Below are 15,622 nucleotides of genomic sequence, written 5' to 3'. Positions count from 1 at the left end.
AATGATAAAACAAAGGGCTCATTGCATAGGTGGACCATGTCCTAATCTGTGCGTTTCTTCATGTCCTAGATTCAGAACCCTCCTTGTTCTGCTAGTCCCACCCACAGGGGCTGCTCTATATCTCCAGACCCAAGAACTGGGGGGATACCAGCTGCCCCTGAGCGCCAGGCCCACCAGCTGGATCTGTTCTCACAGGAGCCACAGCAGAGATACTGGGTAAGACAATGAGCCCCAGAGCTGGAACAGGAGAGACAGCAATGAAGCAGCAACTGGGGGAGCGGTGAGCTGAAGTTAGTGCCCAGGACACATGACAGACTTTGGGGAGCGGAGGGGAAAGGAGCTAGAACCACAGTGACAGCAGGGGGCCTGCAGGGTGAGTGAGGAGGGAGTGTGTTATTTGTGGGCCGGGATACAGAAGATACCCTTCTTTTCACAGGGAACATGGTTCCAAGACAGCAGAATGCCCAGCTTCCTCTCTTTTTGCTGCTGGGGCTCTTGGGAGTGGTGATCTCACTCCACGCCCAATTAACCCCGGCTCAGAGGTTTCAGATTCAGCACCTAAATATGCCCCACCGTCGATGCGATGATGCAATGCGGGTGGTTAACCGTTACAGAAGGGCATGCAAAGGTGAAAATACTTTTCTCCACACAACGTTTGCTGCCGTAGCTCGTGTTTGTCACACCAGAAATGTAACCTGCCCTAGATCACGCAGGACGAATTGTCATAGAAGCCCACATCGAGTGCTTGTAACCTACTGCAACCTCAGAAGAAAGACAAAGGATTATAGGAACTGCCGTTATAGACAGAGAAGTAATCGGAAGATCTACATCATTGCGTGTGGAAACAGATTACCACAGGACAATGCCAGGTACCCCCTGGTTCCAGTTCACTTGGATGGCATCGTCTAAACTCTGGGCCAAAACTTTGGGCCATGCTCATTTGCCAAGCGCCACAGTCCTGTCCCACCATCCACCCCAGAGATCAGCATCAGTCCTCATCTCACCAGCCTCCAGGTCCCTTTAAGTTTGCTCAGCTGAAGCTCCTTGTGCACGCACAGTAAACTTTGCAGAATTACCTACAAGGCTCCATGTGTCTGTTTGTGCTCTTCTGTCATGTAGTTACATTCTCGTCTAGAGGCTTTTCCCCTTCTTCTAATCTGAGATTTGTGGGAAATCGACGTGAGGATAAGAGGCTCCTTGTGTCATGAAGTTGTGCAGACTTTTCCTTCTCTCTGCTTTAGGCCAGGAAGCTGCGGCTTCCACTCACAGCGGCCTATTTCATTACCAGGAGGCAAAGAGCCCCCAGTAAGTAGAAACAAATGTATTTGATTCTGATTTAAGAACCATGCATTTTATGATAAAGAGAACGATACGGTGTAAAAACAAAAAGAAAGGGGAAAATGCCGTAATTGTGATAAGACCAAAAGAAAGAAGCAAATTTTAGCCGCATAGATTTGTTTTTAAATAAGCATATCAAATCTTCAGATATTAATGGTTATCCTAGGGGTGGATCCAGAGTTTGAGTCTAATGTGGAATGAGACAAATTGTTCAGGTAGTATATGGACAGATTCCAGTACTACCTGGAGAAGAGGTGAAACTCTTTCCTGGCGATTTCTGTGTCCTGGAGAAGGGAGCAGCTGGTCATCTGGTAGCAGAAGGTAAGGAAGGAGACATGGAATTGGGATCTCTCCCGAGGATGAATCAGTGGCTTGTTCACATTCAGGTCAGGAAGGGGCACAGGTTCCAGGATTACAGATATGTAGACAGACAGAAAAGGGGGCGGATAATGAAAGCCCCTACTCTGCCTCCATCACAAGGCTGCACTCAGGAATCAGTGAGGAACAGGAAGGGAAAGCTCTTTGTAAACTGTGGTCAGATGCAGCATTCAAGTGATTGTTCGGGGGACAGGTCGGGTCTTTTGCAGCACCTGACTCAGAACAGAAGGCAGGTAGCATGTCATTAAATCTGTACCTCTGTCCTTGAGTCTGGGACTCCTGACCTCCTATTTTTCAGCTCCTCTTCCAGGCCCAGATACATGGCAATTTCCATTCCTCCCCCCCTCCATATGGTCAGTCATTCTTGCTCTTGGTAGTACTATATACGGCATCTGCACTTGAGCATCTTCTCTGGAGAAGCCACTGGAGGATTTGTTCTTCCAGGCAGGTCTGTTGACTCAAGCTATTGCATGGAGATACTAGGTTTGGAAAATTCCAGGGCTCAACAGAATCCACCGACTTTATTTTTTTAATTATTATTTTTTTTAAGCCAAGGGTTTTTATTTATTTATTTATTTTTAAGATGTTGGGGGTAGGAGTTTATTAATTAATTTATTTATTTTTGCTGTGTTGGGTCTTCGTTTCTGCGCGAGGGCCTTCTCCAGTTGCGGCAAGCGGGGGCCACTCTTCATCGAGGTGCGTGGGCCTCTCGCTATCACGGCCTCTCTTGTTGTGGAGCACAGGCTCCAGACGCGCAGGCTCAGTAGTTGTGGCTCACGGGCCTAGTTGCTCCGCGGCATGTGGGATCTTCCCAGACCAGGGCTCGAACCCGTGTCCCCTGCATTAGCAGGCAGACTCTCAACCACTGCACCACCAGGGAAGCCCCAAATCCACTGACTTGAGATTAATACAGAGTGGCATGAAATGAGCTTACCCTTCCAACAGGCTTGGAGTAACAGAAGGAGAAGGTGGGATACCGCAAGGCTGGAGTCACATTTGCCATGAGGCAGTGAATCTTCCTTGTCTCAGCAGATCACATGTCACTTCCCAGCCATGGACACAGCATCTCTAACACCGTATGGTAGAGGGATTAGCCAACTCAGCTGCCCCATCTCTCTCTGCCTTGTGTCGTCATCCCCTCTCCCACCATTCGTTCATGCATTCATTCGTCATTCATTAATGCAGTAGTTAACCCATGTGCAGATGTGCTCTAGGCAGATTTCTGAGGTCGTGAGGGTGCAGTGTAAACAAAGACACATTTCTGCCCTAGGGTGCCTATTCTACTGGGAAGAAAATGCAAAATTATTTTTCCAGGTGATAAGTGTCAGGGGGAAAACTGCACTGAGGGAAACAATGTACAGTCATCTCTCAGTAGCTTCAGGGGATTGGTTCCAGGAGACTCTGCAGATATCAAAATCCACAGATGCTCAAGTCCCTTATATAAAAGGGGCTCATACCGTTGGCCCTCCACATCCGTGGGTTTCACATCCACACAGAGGGCCATCTGTAGTGGGTCTCGATGAGTCCATAGAAGTGAATCTGAAGTGTGGTTGGTAGGGGCCCAATGAAGGAATGAATTCCGAACAATATGAGAAGCAGCTGGTCATGCAGAAACTAAGGGGATAGTCTTCCCGAGAGAGACAGAGACAGAGAGACAGAGAGAGAACATTCAAAGGGCCCGACATGAATGTAGATTAGTCATGTTACAAAAATGAAAGTTAGTCTAGCAGGACAAGAGCATTTTAACCATGAGCATTAATGATAGAGGTTATTGAGGCTCAGAGGCTTCATACCTATGGAGATGAAAATAAAGAGTAAATTTCCTATGGGGTACAAATGGAGCATGTTAGATAATAATGTGACCTGAAGATCACTCTGGCAGCTGTGCAGGGACTGTGGGGACAGTCAGGAACTCGTGGTATCCAGGCCAAATCCCAGAGGCATGGGATAAGGTAATAGCAATAGGGCAGAAGAAAAAGTGCAGGTTTAGGATTATGTTTCCAAGTTCGAATCATCAGGCTTTAGTGAAGGATTGGAAGCGGAGGGAGAGGGGAACAGAAGAGACTTCCTCATGTCAGTAAAATGCACCTTCATCCTCTCACTCAGTAGCACCATGCTGTTCCCCCTCCCTGAGGCCATGCTTCCCCACTCTCTTCCTGCTTTTCCTCTGTTCCTCATCTTCCTCAGTCCCTGTGCTGAAGATTGGGCTGGGGTCAGAGGGAGCTGGTGGCCCTGAAGCTTAGATGTAGCTTTTCCCTCCTGGGAGGCAGGAGGATTCAAAGCAGAGCAAGGAGGATTCTGTGCTCTGTGACGACAAAGCCGTGGCTTGGCGCCCACCGCCCTCTGTGATAGACACTCAAGATCTGGCTGCACTGAACCTGAGGCCAGCACTACAGTGGCCACTATTAGAGAAGTTAATTGTTCACGTCAGCATGTTCCAAGGACACGTTCCTTGGAGTCCACTTCTCTTCCCTAAGCCTCCATTTCTAACTTTGTAAAATGCTCGTAATAGTACCAAATCTCAAGGAAGTCTTGGAGGAGTGAAAGCAGTTAGTGGTTGTAACACACTTTGTAAGGTACAGCATGAAGTGAAAGGGCCGTTCACATTGTTATTGTTTCTACTCCATGTTTTAACATCAGGAGCAGATCCCTCTGTGTGGGTACGAAGCAGGTTGCCTCAAGTGACCCTCAGATCAGGGAGAGAAGGCCCCAGGGTCAGGTCAGGAGGTGTGAGAGGAGAGCAATCTGATCTAAAGCTCCTGATTTCTTTTTGCCTAGATTGATATTTTAGGCACTGTTTCCATTTGAATCACATAAAGGAGTGAGACTGTGACCACATGGATGGACTTAGAGGGTATCATCCTTGGTGAGATAAGTCAGACAGAGAAAGACAAATGCTGTATGATTTCACTTATATGTGGAACCTACAAAACAAAACAAATGAACAAGAATAACAAAATAGAAACAGAGTCATTGGTACAGATAACAAACAGGTGCTTGCCAGAGGGAAGCAGGATAAGGGAATGAAAGAAATAGGTGAGGGAAATTAAGATGTAAAAACTTCCAGTTATGAAACAAATGAGTCACAGGTATACATGTACAGTGTGGGGGAATATAGTCAATAATTATGTAATATCTTTGGTAACAGATGACAACCAGATGTCATGGTGTTCATTTTGAAAGGTATAGAAATACTGAATCACTCTGCTATGTACCAGGAACTAACATAGTGTTGTAGGTCAATTATACTTCAAAAACAAACAAACAAACAAAACAAACTCATAGAAAAAGAGATCAGATTTGTGGTTACCAGAGGTGGGGGATGAGAGGGAGGGGGAATTGGATAAAGAGAGTCAAACTTCCAGTTATAAGATAAATAAGCACTAGGGATGTGATGTACAACATTTTAAATGCAATCAACACTGCTGTATGTTATATATGAAAATTGTTAAGAGAATAAATCCTAAGAGTTCTCATCACAAGGAAAAAATTATTTCCCAATTCTTTAGTTTTGTATCTATATGAGATGATGAAGGTTCACTAAATTTATGGTGCTAATTACTTCATTATGTTTGTAAGTCAAATCGTTATGCTGTACACCTTAAACTTATACAGTGCTGTATGTCAATTATATCTCAGTAAAACTGGAAGAAAAAAAAAGAGAGTGAGGCAATGAGTAGGGAAGGGAGCACAGAAATTCTGTTCCCATCCCCAAGTCAAATTATCTATGAAAAATAGTCTTTTTTTGAAACTAAAACTTTACTTACGTTATTAAATTTGCTTCCTAAAATGCACAGAGAAATGTGACACAGTTAACTGTTATTCATGTCTCAAGTCTGAGTTATAATAATAACATAAGAACAATGCCTAGGTAGCTCCCATCAGGAAACTTGCATAAGCCTCTTAGATAGCCTCATTCACCAGAGGGCAGACAGCAGAAGCAAGAAGAGCTACAATCCTGCAGCCTATGGAACAAAAACCACATTCACAAAAAGGTAGGCAAGATGAAGAGGCAGGGGGCTATGTACCAGATGAAGGAACAAGATAAAACCCCCGAAAAACAACTAAATGAAGTGGAGATAGGCAAACTTCCAGAAAAACAATTCAGAAAAACAATAGTGAAGATGACCCAGGACCTCGGAAAAAGAATGGAGGCAGGGCTTCCCTGGTGGCGCAGTGGTTAGGAATCTGCCTGCCAATGCAAGGGACACGGGTTCAAGCCCTGGTCCGGGAAGATCCCACACGCCGCGGAGCAACTAAGCCCGTGTGCCACAACTACTGAGCCTGCGCTCTAGAGCCTGCAAGCCACAACTACTGAGCCCATGCACCACAACTACTGAAGCCTGCGTGCCTAGAGCCTGTGCTCCCAACAAGAGAAGCCACGACAATGAGGAGCCCATGCACCGCAACGAAGAGTAGCCCCTGCTCACAACTAGAGAAAGCCCGCACACAGCAAGGAAGACCCAACGCAGACAAAAATAAAAACAAATAAATAAATAAATAAATTTATTTAAAAAAAAAAAGAATGGAGGCAAAGATCGAGACGATACAAGAAATGTTTAACAAAGACCTAGGAGAATTAAAGAACAAACAAACAGAGATGAACAATACAATAACTGAAATGAAAACTACACTAGAAGGAATCAATAGCAGAATAACTGAGGCAGAAGAATGGATAAGTGACCTGAAGACAGAATGATGGAATTCACTGCTGTGGAACAGAATAAAGAAAAAAGAATGAAAAGAAATGAAGACAGCCTAAGAGACCTCTGGGACAACAATAAACGCAAAAACATTCGCATTCTAGGGGTCCCAGAAGGAGAAGAGAGAAGGACCCGAGAAAATATTTGAAGAGATTATAGTCGAAAACTTCCCTAACATGGCAAAGGAAATAGCCACCCAAGTCCAGGAAGAGCAACGAGTCCCATACAGGATAAACCCAAGGAAAAACACGCCAAGACACATAGTAATCAAACTGGCAAAAATTAAAGACAAAGAAAAATTATTGAAAACAGCAAGGGAAAAATGACAAATTACATACAAGGGAACACCTATAAGGTTAACAGCGGATTTCTTAGCAGAAACTCTACAAGCCAGAAGGGAGTGGCATGATATACTTAAAGTGATGAAAGGGAAGAACCTACAACCAAGATTACTCTATGTGGCAAGGATCTCTTTCAGATTTACAAACAAACAAAAGCTAAGAGAATTCAGCACCACCAAACCAGCTCTATAACAAATGCTAAAGGAACTTCTCTAAGTGGGAAACAGAAGAGAAGAAAAGGACCTATGAAAACAAGCCCAAAACAATTAAGAAAATGGTCATAGGAACATACATATTGATAATTACCTTAAACGTGAATGGATTAAATGCTCCAACCAAAAGACACAGGCTTGCTGAATGGATACAAAAACAAGACCCATATATATGCTGTCTACAAGAGACCCACATCAGACCTAGGGACACATACAGACTGAAAGTGAGGGGATGGAAAGAGATATTCCATGCAAATGGAAATCAAAAGAAAGCTGGAGTAGCAATACTCATATCAGATAAAATAGACTTTAAAATAAAGAATGTTACAAGAGACAAGGAAGGACACTACATAATGATCAAGGGATCAACCCAAGAAGAATATATAACAATTATAAATATATATGCACCCAACATAGGAGAACCTCAATACATAAGGCAACTGCTAACAGCTATAAAAGAGGAAATCGACAGTAACACAATAATAGTGGGGGACTTTAACACCTCACTTACACCGATGGACAGATCATCCAAAATGAAAATAAATAAGGAAAAACAAGCTTTAAATGACACAATAGACCAGATAGATTTCATTGATATTTATAGGACATTCCATCCAAAAACAGCAGATTACACTTTCTTCTCAAGTACACATGGAACATTCTCCAGGATAGATCACATCTTGGGTCACAAATCAAGCTTCAGTAAATTTAAGAAAATTGAAATCATGTCAAGCATCTTTTCTGACCATAACACTATGAGATTAGAAATGAATTACAGGGAAAAAACGTTAAAAAAACCACAGACGCATGGAAGCTAAACAATATGTTACTAAATAACCAAGAGATCACTGAAGAAATCAAAGAGGAAATAAAAAAATACCTAGAGACAAATGAATGAAAACACGACGATCCAAAACCTGTGGGATGCAGCAAAAGCAGTTCTAAGAGGGAAGTTTATAGCTATACAAGCCTACCTCAAGTATCAAGAAAAATCTCAAATAAACAACCTAACCTTACACGTAAAGGAACTAGAGAAAGAAGAACAAACAAAACCCAAAGTTAGCAGAAGGAAGGAAATCATAAAGATCAGAGAAGAAATAAAGGAAATAGAAATAAAGGAAACAATAGCAAAGATCAATAAAACTAAAAGCTGGTTCCTTGAGAAGATAAACAAAAATGATAAACCATTAGCCAGACTCATCAAGAAAAAGAGGGAGAGGACTCAAATCAATAAAATTAGAAATGAAAAAGGAGAAGTTACAACAGACACCACAGAAATACAAACCATCCTAAGAGACTACTACAGGCAACTCTAGGCCAATAAAATGGACAACTTGAAAGAAATGGACAAATTCTTAGAAAGGTATAACCTTCCAAGACTGAACCAGGAAGAAATAGAAAATATGAACAGACCAATCACAAGTAATGAAATTGAAACTGTGAATACAAATCTTCCAACAAACAAATTCCAGGACCAGATGGCTTCACAGGTGAATTCTATCAGATGGCTTCACAGGTGAATTCTTCTCAAACATTTAGAGAAGAGCTAACACCCATTCTTCTGAAGCTCTTCCAAAGAATTGCAGAGGAAGGAACACTCCCAAACTCATTCTATGAGGCCACCATCACCCTGATACCAAAAGCAGACAAAGATACTACAAAAAAAGAAAATTACAGACCAATATCACTGATGAATATAGATGCAAAAATTCTCAAGAAAATACTAGCAAACAGAATCCAACAACACATTAAAAGGATCATACACCATGGTCAAGTGGGATTTATCCCAGGGATGCAAGAATTCTTCAATATACGCAAACCAGTCAATGTGATGCACCATGTTAACAAATTGAAGAATAAAAACCATATGATCATCTCAATAGGCGCAGAAAACTTTTGACAAAATTCAACACACTTTTATGATAAAAACTCTCCAGAAAGTGAGCATAGAGGGAACCTACCTCAACATAATAAAGGCCATATATGACAAACCCACAGCAAACATCATTCTCAACACTGAAAAACTGAAAGCATTTCCTCTAAGATCAGGAACAAGACAAGGTTGTCCACTCTCACCACTATTATTCAACATAGTTTTGGAATTCCTAGCCACTGCAATCAGAGAAGAAAAAGAAATAAAAGGAATACAAATTGGAAAAGAAGAAGTAAAACTGTCACTGTTTGCAGATGACATGATATTATACATAGAGAATCCTAAATATGCCACCAGAAAACTACTAGAGCGAATCAATGAATTTGGTAAAGTTGCAGGATACAAAATTAATGCACAGAAATCTCTTGAATTCCTATACACTGATGATGAAAAATCTGAAAGAGAAATTAAGGAAACATTCCCATTTACCACTGCAACAAAAAGAATAAAATACCTAGGAATAAACCTACCTATGGAGACAAAAGACCTGTATGCAGAAAACTATAAGACACTGATGAAAGAAATTAAAGATGATACCAACAGATGGAGAGATATACCGTGTTCTTGGATTGGAAGAATCAACGTTGTGAAGATGACTCTACTACCCAAAGCAATCTACAGATTGAATGCAATCCCTATCAAACTACCGATGACATTTTTTATGGACCTAGAACAAAAAAATCTTAAAATTTGTATGGAGACACAAAAGACCCCGAATAGCCAAAGCAGTCTTGAGGGAGAAAAACGGAGCTGGAGGAAGCAGACTCCCTGACTTCAGACTATACTATAAAGCTACAGTAATCAAGAGAATATGGTACTGGCACAAAAACAGAAACATAGATCAATGGAACAGGATAGAAAGCCCAGAGATAAACACACGCACCTATGGTCAACTAATCTATGACAAAAGAGGCAAGGATATACAATGGAGAAAAGACAGTCTCTTCAATAAGTGGTGCTGGGAAAACTGGACAGCTACATGTAAAAGAATGAAATTAGAACACTCCCTAACACCATACCCAAAAATAAACTCAAAATGGATTAGAGACCTAAATGTAAGACCAGACACTATAAAACCCTTAGAGGAAAACACAGGAAGAACACTCTTTGACATAAATCACAGCAAGATCTTTTTTGATCCACCTCCTAGAGTAATGGCAATAAAGACAAAAATAAACAAATGGGACCTAATGAAACGTCAAAGCTTTTGCACAGCAGAGGAAACCATAAACAAGATGAAAAGACAACCCTCAGAATGGGAGAAAATATTTGCAAACGAAGCAAGTGACAAAGGATTAATCTCCAAAATATATAAACAGCTCATGCAGCTCAATATTAAAAAAACAAACAACCCAATCCTAAAATGGGCAGAAGACCTAAATAGACATTTCTCCAAAGAAGACATACAGATGGCCAAGAAGCACATGAAAAGATCCTCCACATCACTAATTATTAGAGAAATGCAAATCAAAACTACAATGAGGTATCACCTCACACCAGTAAGCATGGGCATCATCAGAAAATCTACAAACAACAACTGCTGGAGAGGGTGTGGTGAAAAGGGAACCCTCTTGCACTGTTGGTGGGAATGTAAATTGATACGGCAACTATGGAGAACAGTATGGAGGTTCCTTAAAAAACTAAACATAGAATTACCATATGATCCAGCAATCCCGCTACTGGGCATATACCTAGAGGAAACCATATTTCAAAAAGACACATGCACCCCAATGTTCATTGCAGCACTATTTACAATAGCCAGGTCATGGAGGCAGCCTAAATGCCCATTGACAGACGAATGGATAAAGAAGATGTGCATATATACAATGGAATATTACTCAGCCGTAAAAAGGAACGAAATTGGGTCATTTGTTGAGACGTGGATGGATCTAGAGACTGTCATACAGAATGAAGTAAGTCAGAAAGAGAAAAACATTGTATATTAACGCATATATGTGGAATCTAGCAAAATGGTACAGATGAACCAGCTTGCAGGGCAGGAAATAGAGACACAGATGTAGAGAACAAATGTATGGACACCAAGCGGGGAAAGCGGCGGGGGGGTGGGGGTGGGGGTGGGATGAATTGGGCGATTGGGATTGGCATGTATACACTGAAGTGTATAAAATTGATGACTAATAAGAACCTGCTGTATAAAAAAGATAAATAAAATAAAATTTAAAAATTAAAAAAAAAGAACAATGCCTACTTCAAAATTCTCAGTATTTCAAAGGTATATTGGATTCAGAATTGGTGACATGAGAGACATTAGTGAATGGGTGTAGCAGGGTGATTTCAATGGACAACAGGAACACCGAGTAGATCAAATCGTTCACACATTCTCACTGAGTTAGAAAATACGACCCATGGCGCACCATCTGGACATTACCAAATCTGGCAAAAGACATCAGGACCCACCTATATCAGGCCAGTGCACTTCTGAACTTACCAGAAATTCAGTCTCGCCTGTGAGGTGAAATTTGTCTGGAGGGGAGTCAAGAACCTAGGACACAGCTAATAATGAGAAACAACAAATTCTTCATTTGCTCTCTTACAAAGTGCGAGAGCCATTTGCCACAATCCTTTCATCATGAGCAGTTATCTAAAAAACAAAGAGATTCAAAACCAAGTGGAGGATTAAATTAATTCATTTATTCATCTATTTGAATATCCTCTACACTTTCCCGTGGATTTTGACCGGCTTGTGACCCACAGGGTCCTCCACAGCTCTGATAGTTTCAGGAGCTCCTCCAGCCACAACGGTGTGCCGAATCCCCTTCCTTCCACAAGTACTTGGCCTTGCTGATGATGTCCTAACAATCTGCAAGAACAGTTAAACTGTCCTGAGAAATAACGGGCTGTTATGGCTTAATGTGCAGCTTATCAGAACTCAGATGATGAAAAGAGAACCAAAGTTTCTCTCTCTTTCTCCATTTCCATCTCTCCTAGATCTTGGTGCACATTTCAGGCAAATTTCTCTCACATTTTTGTAAGGTGACTGCAACAACTCCAAACCATATACCCTCTCAGGAATAAGTTCAGCAGAGGATGGCCCTGTCTTCATATGCCAACATTCCCATCAAACATATCTGATTGTGTTAAGGGTTGATCTCAGAATCAACAACTGTGACCGAAGAAATGAGAGATGCATGCGCTCATCAGGTCAAGTATGGTTCGAGGAACCTGGTGGTCCCACAAACCCTTTCACAGTATCTATTAGGTTCTTACCTTTCAAACCACATATCTATGTGAGGCCAGGTTCTCTTTACACAGTTTAGCAAAACAACATAGCACAATGGATGAATGCAAAAGCAGATGTGAGAATCCAGCTGTCAATATAGAGTCAGCCATTAAAGAAAATGTGAAACAACGGCATTCTTCTTATTACTGTTTTTTGTTTTAGAAAATAAGTTTTTTGAAAAATATATAATATATATCAACATTTAATGATTCAATATTGTTATTAGGTGATTTTTGAATTAATTACTAAGCATTCTAAAATTTCTTGGTTCAAATTTCTAACACGGTAAATATAAATAGGTATAATCAACATAAACAAAAGTTCTTTGCTGTTCTCAACTTTTAGAGTGTAAAGTGATACTGAGAGCAAAAACTCTTAGTCTTGCTGCTACGGAATATTGGGCAGAGGTCGGGGTGTGTGGTCGAGGTGAGGTTGTCCCATACTGAAACCTGGGTTCATACCCACCCTGCTGCTCTCCTTTGACATTTTGTGAGGCCAGAAATCCAATCATGCTTTTTCTGGTATCAAGCTATTATTCTAGGCAGTGGATATTGGTCATAGCCAACCAATATATACAACGTTGTATTTGGTCACTCATCATGACCTCCGCAGAGTCTCAGAATGGGGATTGTTTTACTGAGAGGTCAGATGAGGTTGAATTCAGTGGGCACTTTCCATGGTCTTTATTAAGACTCCTGAGAAGAAACTAAGGCACTGTGGTGATCACCAATACCTAATCTTTGTGTTCCACTCAGTCACAAAGTGAATCTTGCCTATGCCCTTGTTCATTTAGAAAACTGCAGAGTTTGGGAGCTCAGGAGTCAGCACTTCCAAATCTTTCTTCAGGTGTTTCTGTTGTAACCTGTCCCCAGCCTGGCATTTGGGACTCACTTGAACTGATCCTGACTTCAGAAGCCTATGATGGAAATTGATAGTGTCTCGATATTGGGGCTATTCCAAGGTGAGAGGAAGTGGAGGTACCATTTGCCTTGGGAGCCCAAGACAACTCCAGCTACAAATACTTCTAATCATGCACCTATATCCTAGGATAAACCTGTGTTAACTTGACCCAGTCATCACCTGAGTGCACACAACTGACCTACCTGTCATTGTGACATTTTCCCGTTGAATAAAGGGAGAAATGATCAAAGGTTTTGGCTGAGACCCATTACATGGAATAAAAGGCCTCAGTACATTGCTACATCCCTTGTGCCTAGAATAGTACCTGGTACCGATCAGATGTTAAGTAAAGTGTTTGAATGAATGAAGACACATAGATCATATCAACTTTTCATTTTTGCATAATAAATTAATGAAAAGTTAGCAGCTTAAAAACAACAGATAATTATTAGCTCACGGTTTTTGTGGATCAGGAATCCAGGCACAGTTTTTCTGGGTCCTCCACTCAGGGTCTCACAGGCTGCCATCAAAGCGTTGGCCACGCCGCATTCTCAACTAAAGGGTTGATTAACAGAGAATCTACTCCCAAATTCATTCCGATTGTTGGAAGCCATCAGGGTCCTTAGACCACACTTTGACAACTGCTTTACTAGAGTGCAAGTATTATACTATATGTTATTGCAAATATCCAAAAAGAAACACACGTTTACCTATATTAAGGAGGAATAGCAGAGGCTAATGAAACAACTGAACAGAAAGTATCTATGCCATGGTAAAACCATTTAACTCAGGTACTCAAAAGTATCACATAATAATTATACATATAATATATATATTTATATATTATTATATATATAATAATTATACATATAATATATATAATATATATAGTATATATTATATTATATGTATAATATGTGATCAATTAAAATGGCAAAAAATAATTTTATTACTTGTGTTTATAAATATAGCTTCTGCATGAAGGGAAAATAACAAGGGTCCTTGGGGGTATAAAAGGTGAGAGAACCATTCGAATGGAGATTCACATTCTATAAATACATTTTATTAAGGAAACATTATTACCTAGGAAACAAAACCCTGACATACCTGATGAAGCAGGTATTTCAGCCTGGATGATATGCCCATCTTAGACAAGAGACTCAAAGTCCACCTGAATGGATGAAACTTACCTTAAACCTACTATGCATCCTGCCTCCTTCTAAGAAGCAGCCAACAATGTAGGAGAACATCACGCTTTGAAGGAGTCACTTGTGGCTCTGCTTCTACCTGCTATTACGTTCACTCTTTGGGCCTCAGTATAACCTCTAAAATGGGGATAATTGTACCTGCCTTCTGGGCTATTGTGAGCGTCAGTTTAAATACAGAAATTGTTTTACAAATGAGAACTTTCAATTTGCTCTAGAATATGTTCAGTGTGAATATAAAAGTAAGTTAGTTATCTATCTTGGCATCTTCATTTGTCCTCCATATATAAACATGGTTATTATTTTACCCTCTCCAGTATTAAAAGACCAAAGTTTGATCCAATTGATACTGACTCCTCAGAGTCCTGTTACAAGAAAAAATAACTGAGTTGTGCTGAAAATGTTCACTTTCCCTAGGCTTCATTAGATCCAGTGACACCATGTGCATCTGGAAGGCTTTTCTGTTGTCAGGCCACAGCATTCCCCACCCTCCACCCATGCAGGAGCTTCAGCACATAAGGCCCTAGGAAGCCCGTGACAAGTATATGGGGTGACTTGCCAATAGCACATGCACTATAAGTAAACACATGGTGCTTAATGTTGCTGCTTTGTTCCACTATAATCATTCCAACTTGTTTATACTAGTAAAAGTTTGGAAACAAAGAGAATATCCTGAATATGGGACTGTATAAAATACAATGGTATATCCTTACAAAAGAATACTATACAGCCACTAAATAGAATAAGGTACACTCTTGCACGGGCATGGAATATGTCCAAAATATATTGTCGCTGGGAAAGAGGTAATGGTGTAGAACACTGAATATAAAATGTTACTATTTGTGGCGGGAAAAAAAGAGGAAACACTCGCATCTATACTCACGTCAACAAACTTAGAAATGTGTTTAACATGTGTAGATTATATGAAGACTGTAAAAGTATACCAAAAAAAAACCCTGAAAAATAATTGCGTCTGGAAAATAAATTTTGGGCCTATTAAGACAAGGACCAGAGGAAGACACCCTTTTTACTAGATTTGCTCTCAACGTTTGAATTTACGTCTGCCATTTGCAGGTACAACGCATCTGTATTTTGAACGGAAAAAGTCAAATAGGCTACCTCACTGTAGCCCTTTCTCAGTCGAGTAAGGAAGGGTCCGTGGTCATAGAAAGTTCAAACAATGAAGTGATGAAATAAAACGTAAATTGCCTTGGTGATGCAGCATAGTGTTGACCTCGAAACTCCCACCTCTCCCCGCGAGGCGGAGAAGCAGAGCGCCACAGATATCCCTCCTTCCTCGCCCGGCCCTCCTTCCGCAGATCAGCCACCTTCGTGATGGAGAGTTCGTGGTACACAGTAGGCGCTCATTAT

At 41.0% G+C, this 15,622-nt stretch overlaps 1 protein-coding gene across 1 annotated transcript; it reads left to right on the top strand.

The window, feature by feature from the left end:
- The first annotated feature begins 441 nt into the window (after positions 1 to 441).
- On the top strand, positions 442 to 909 carry LOC132419623 (eosinophil cationic protein-like). The gene has a single exon (XM_060003518.1). The coding sequence runs from the start codon at positions 442 to 444 to the stop codon at positions 907 to 909; it is 468 nt and encodes a 155-aa protein (XP_059859501.1).
- The last annotated feature ends 14,713 nt before the right edge of the window (positions 910 to 15,622 follow it).

This window comes from Delphinus delphis, chromosome 2 (assembly GCF_949987515.2).
Source record: "Delphinus delphis chromosome 2, mDelDel1.2, whole genome shotgun sequence".
NCBI classification, from domain to species: domain Eukaryota; kingdom Metazoa; phylum Chordata; class Mammalia; order Artiodactyla; family Delphinidae; genus Delphinus; species Delphinus delphis.
The sequence above is the reverse complement of the archived record's forward strand: the minus strand, read 5'-3'. Positions and strand labels throughout refer to the sequence as shown.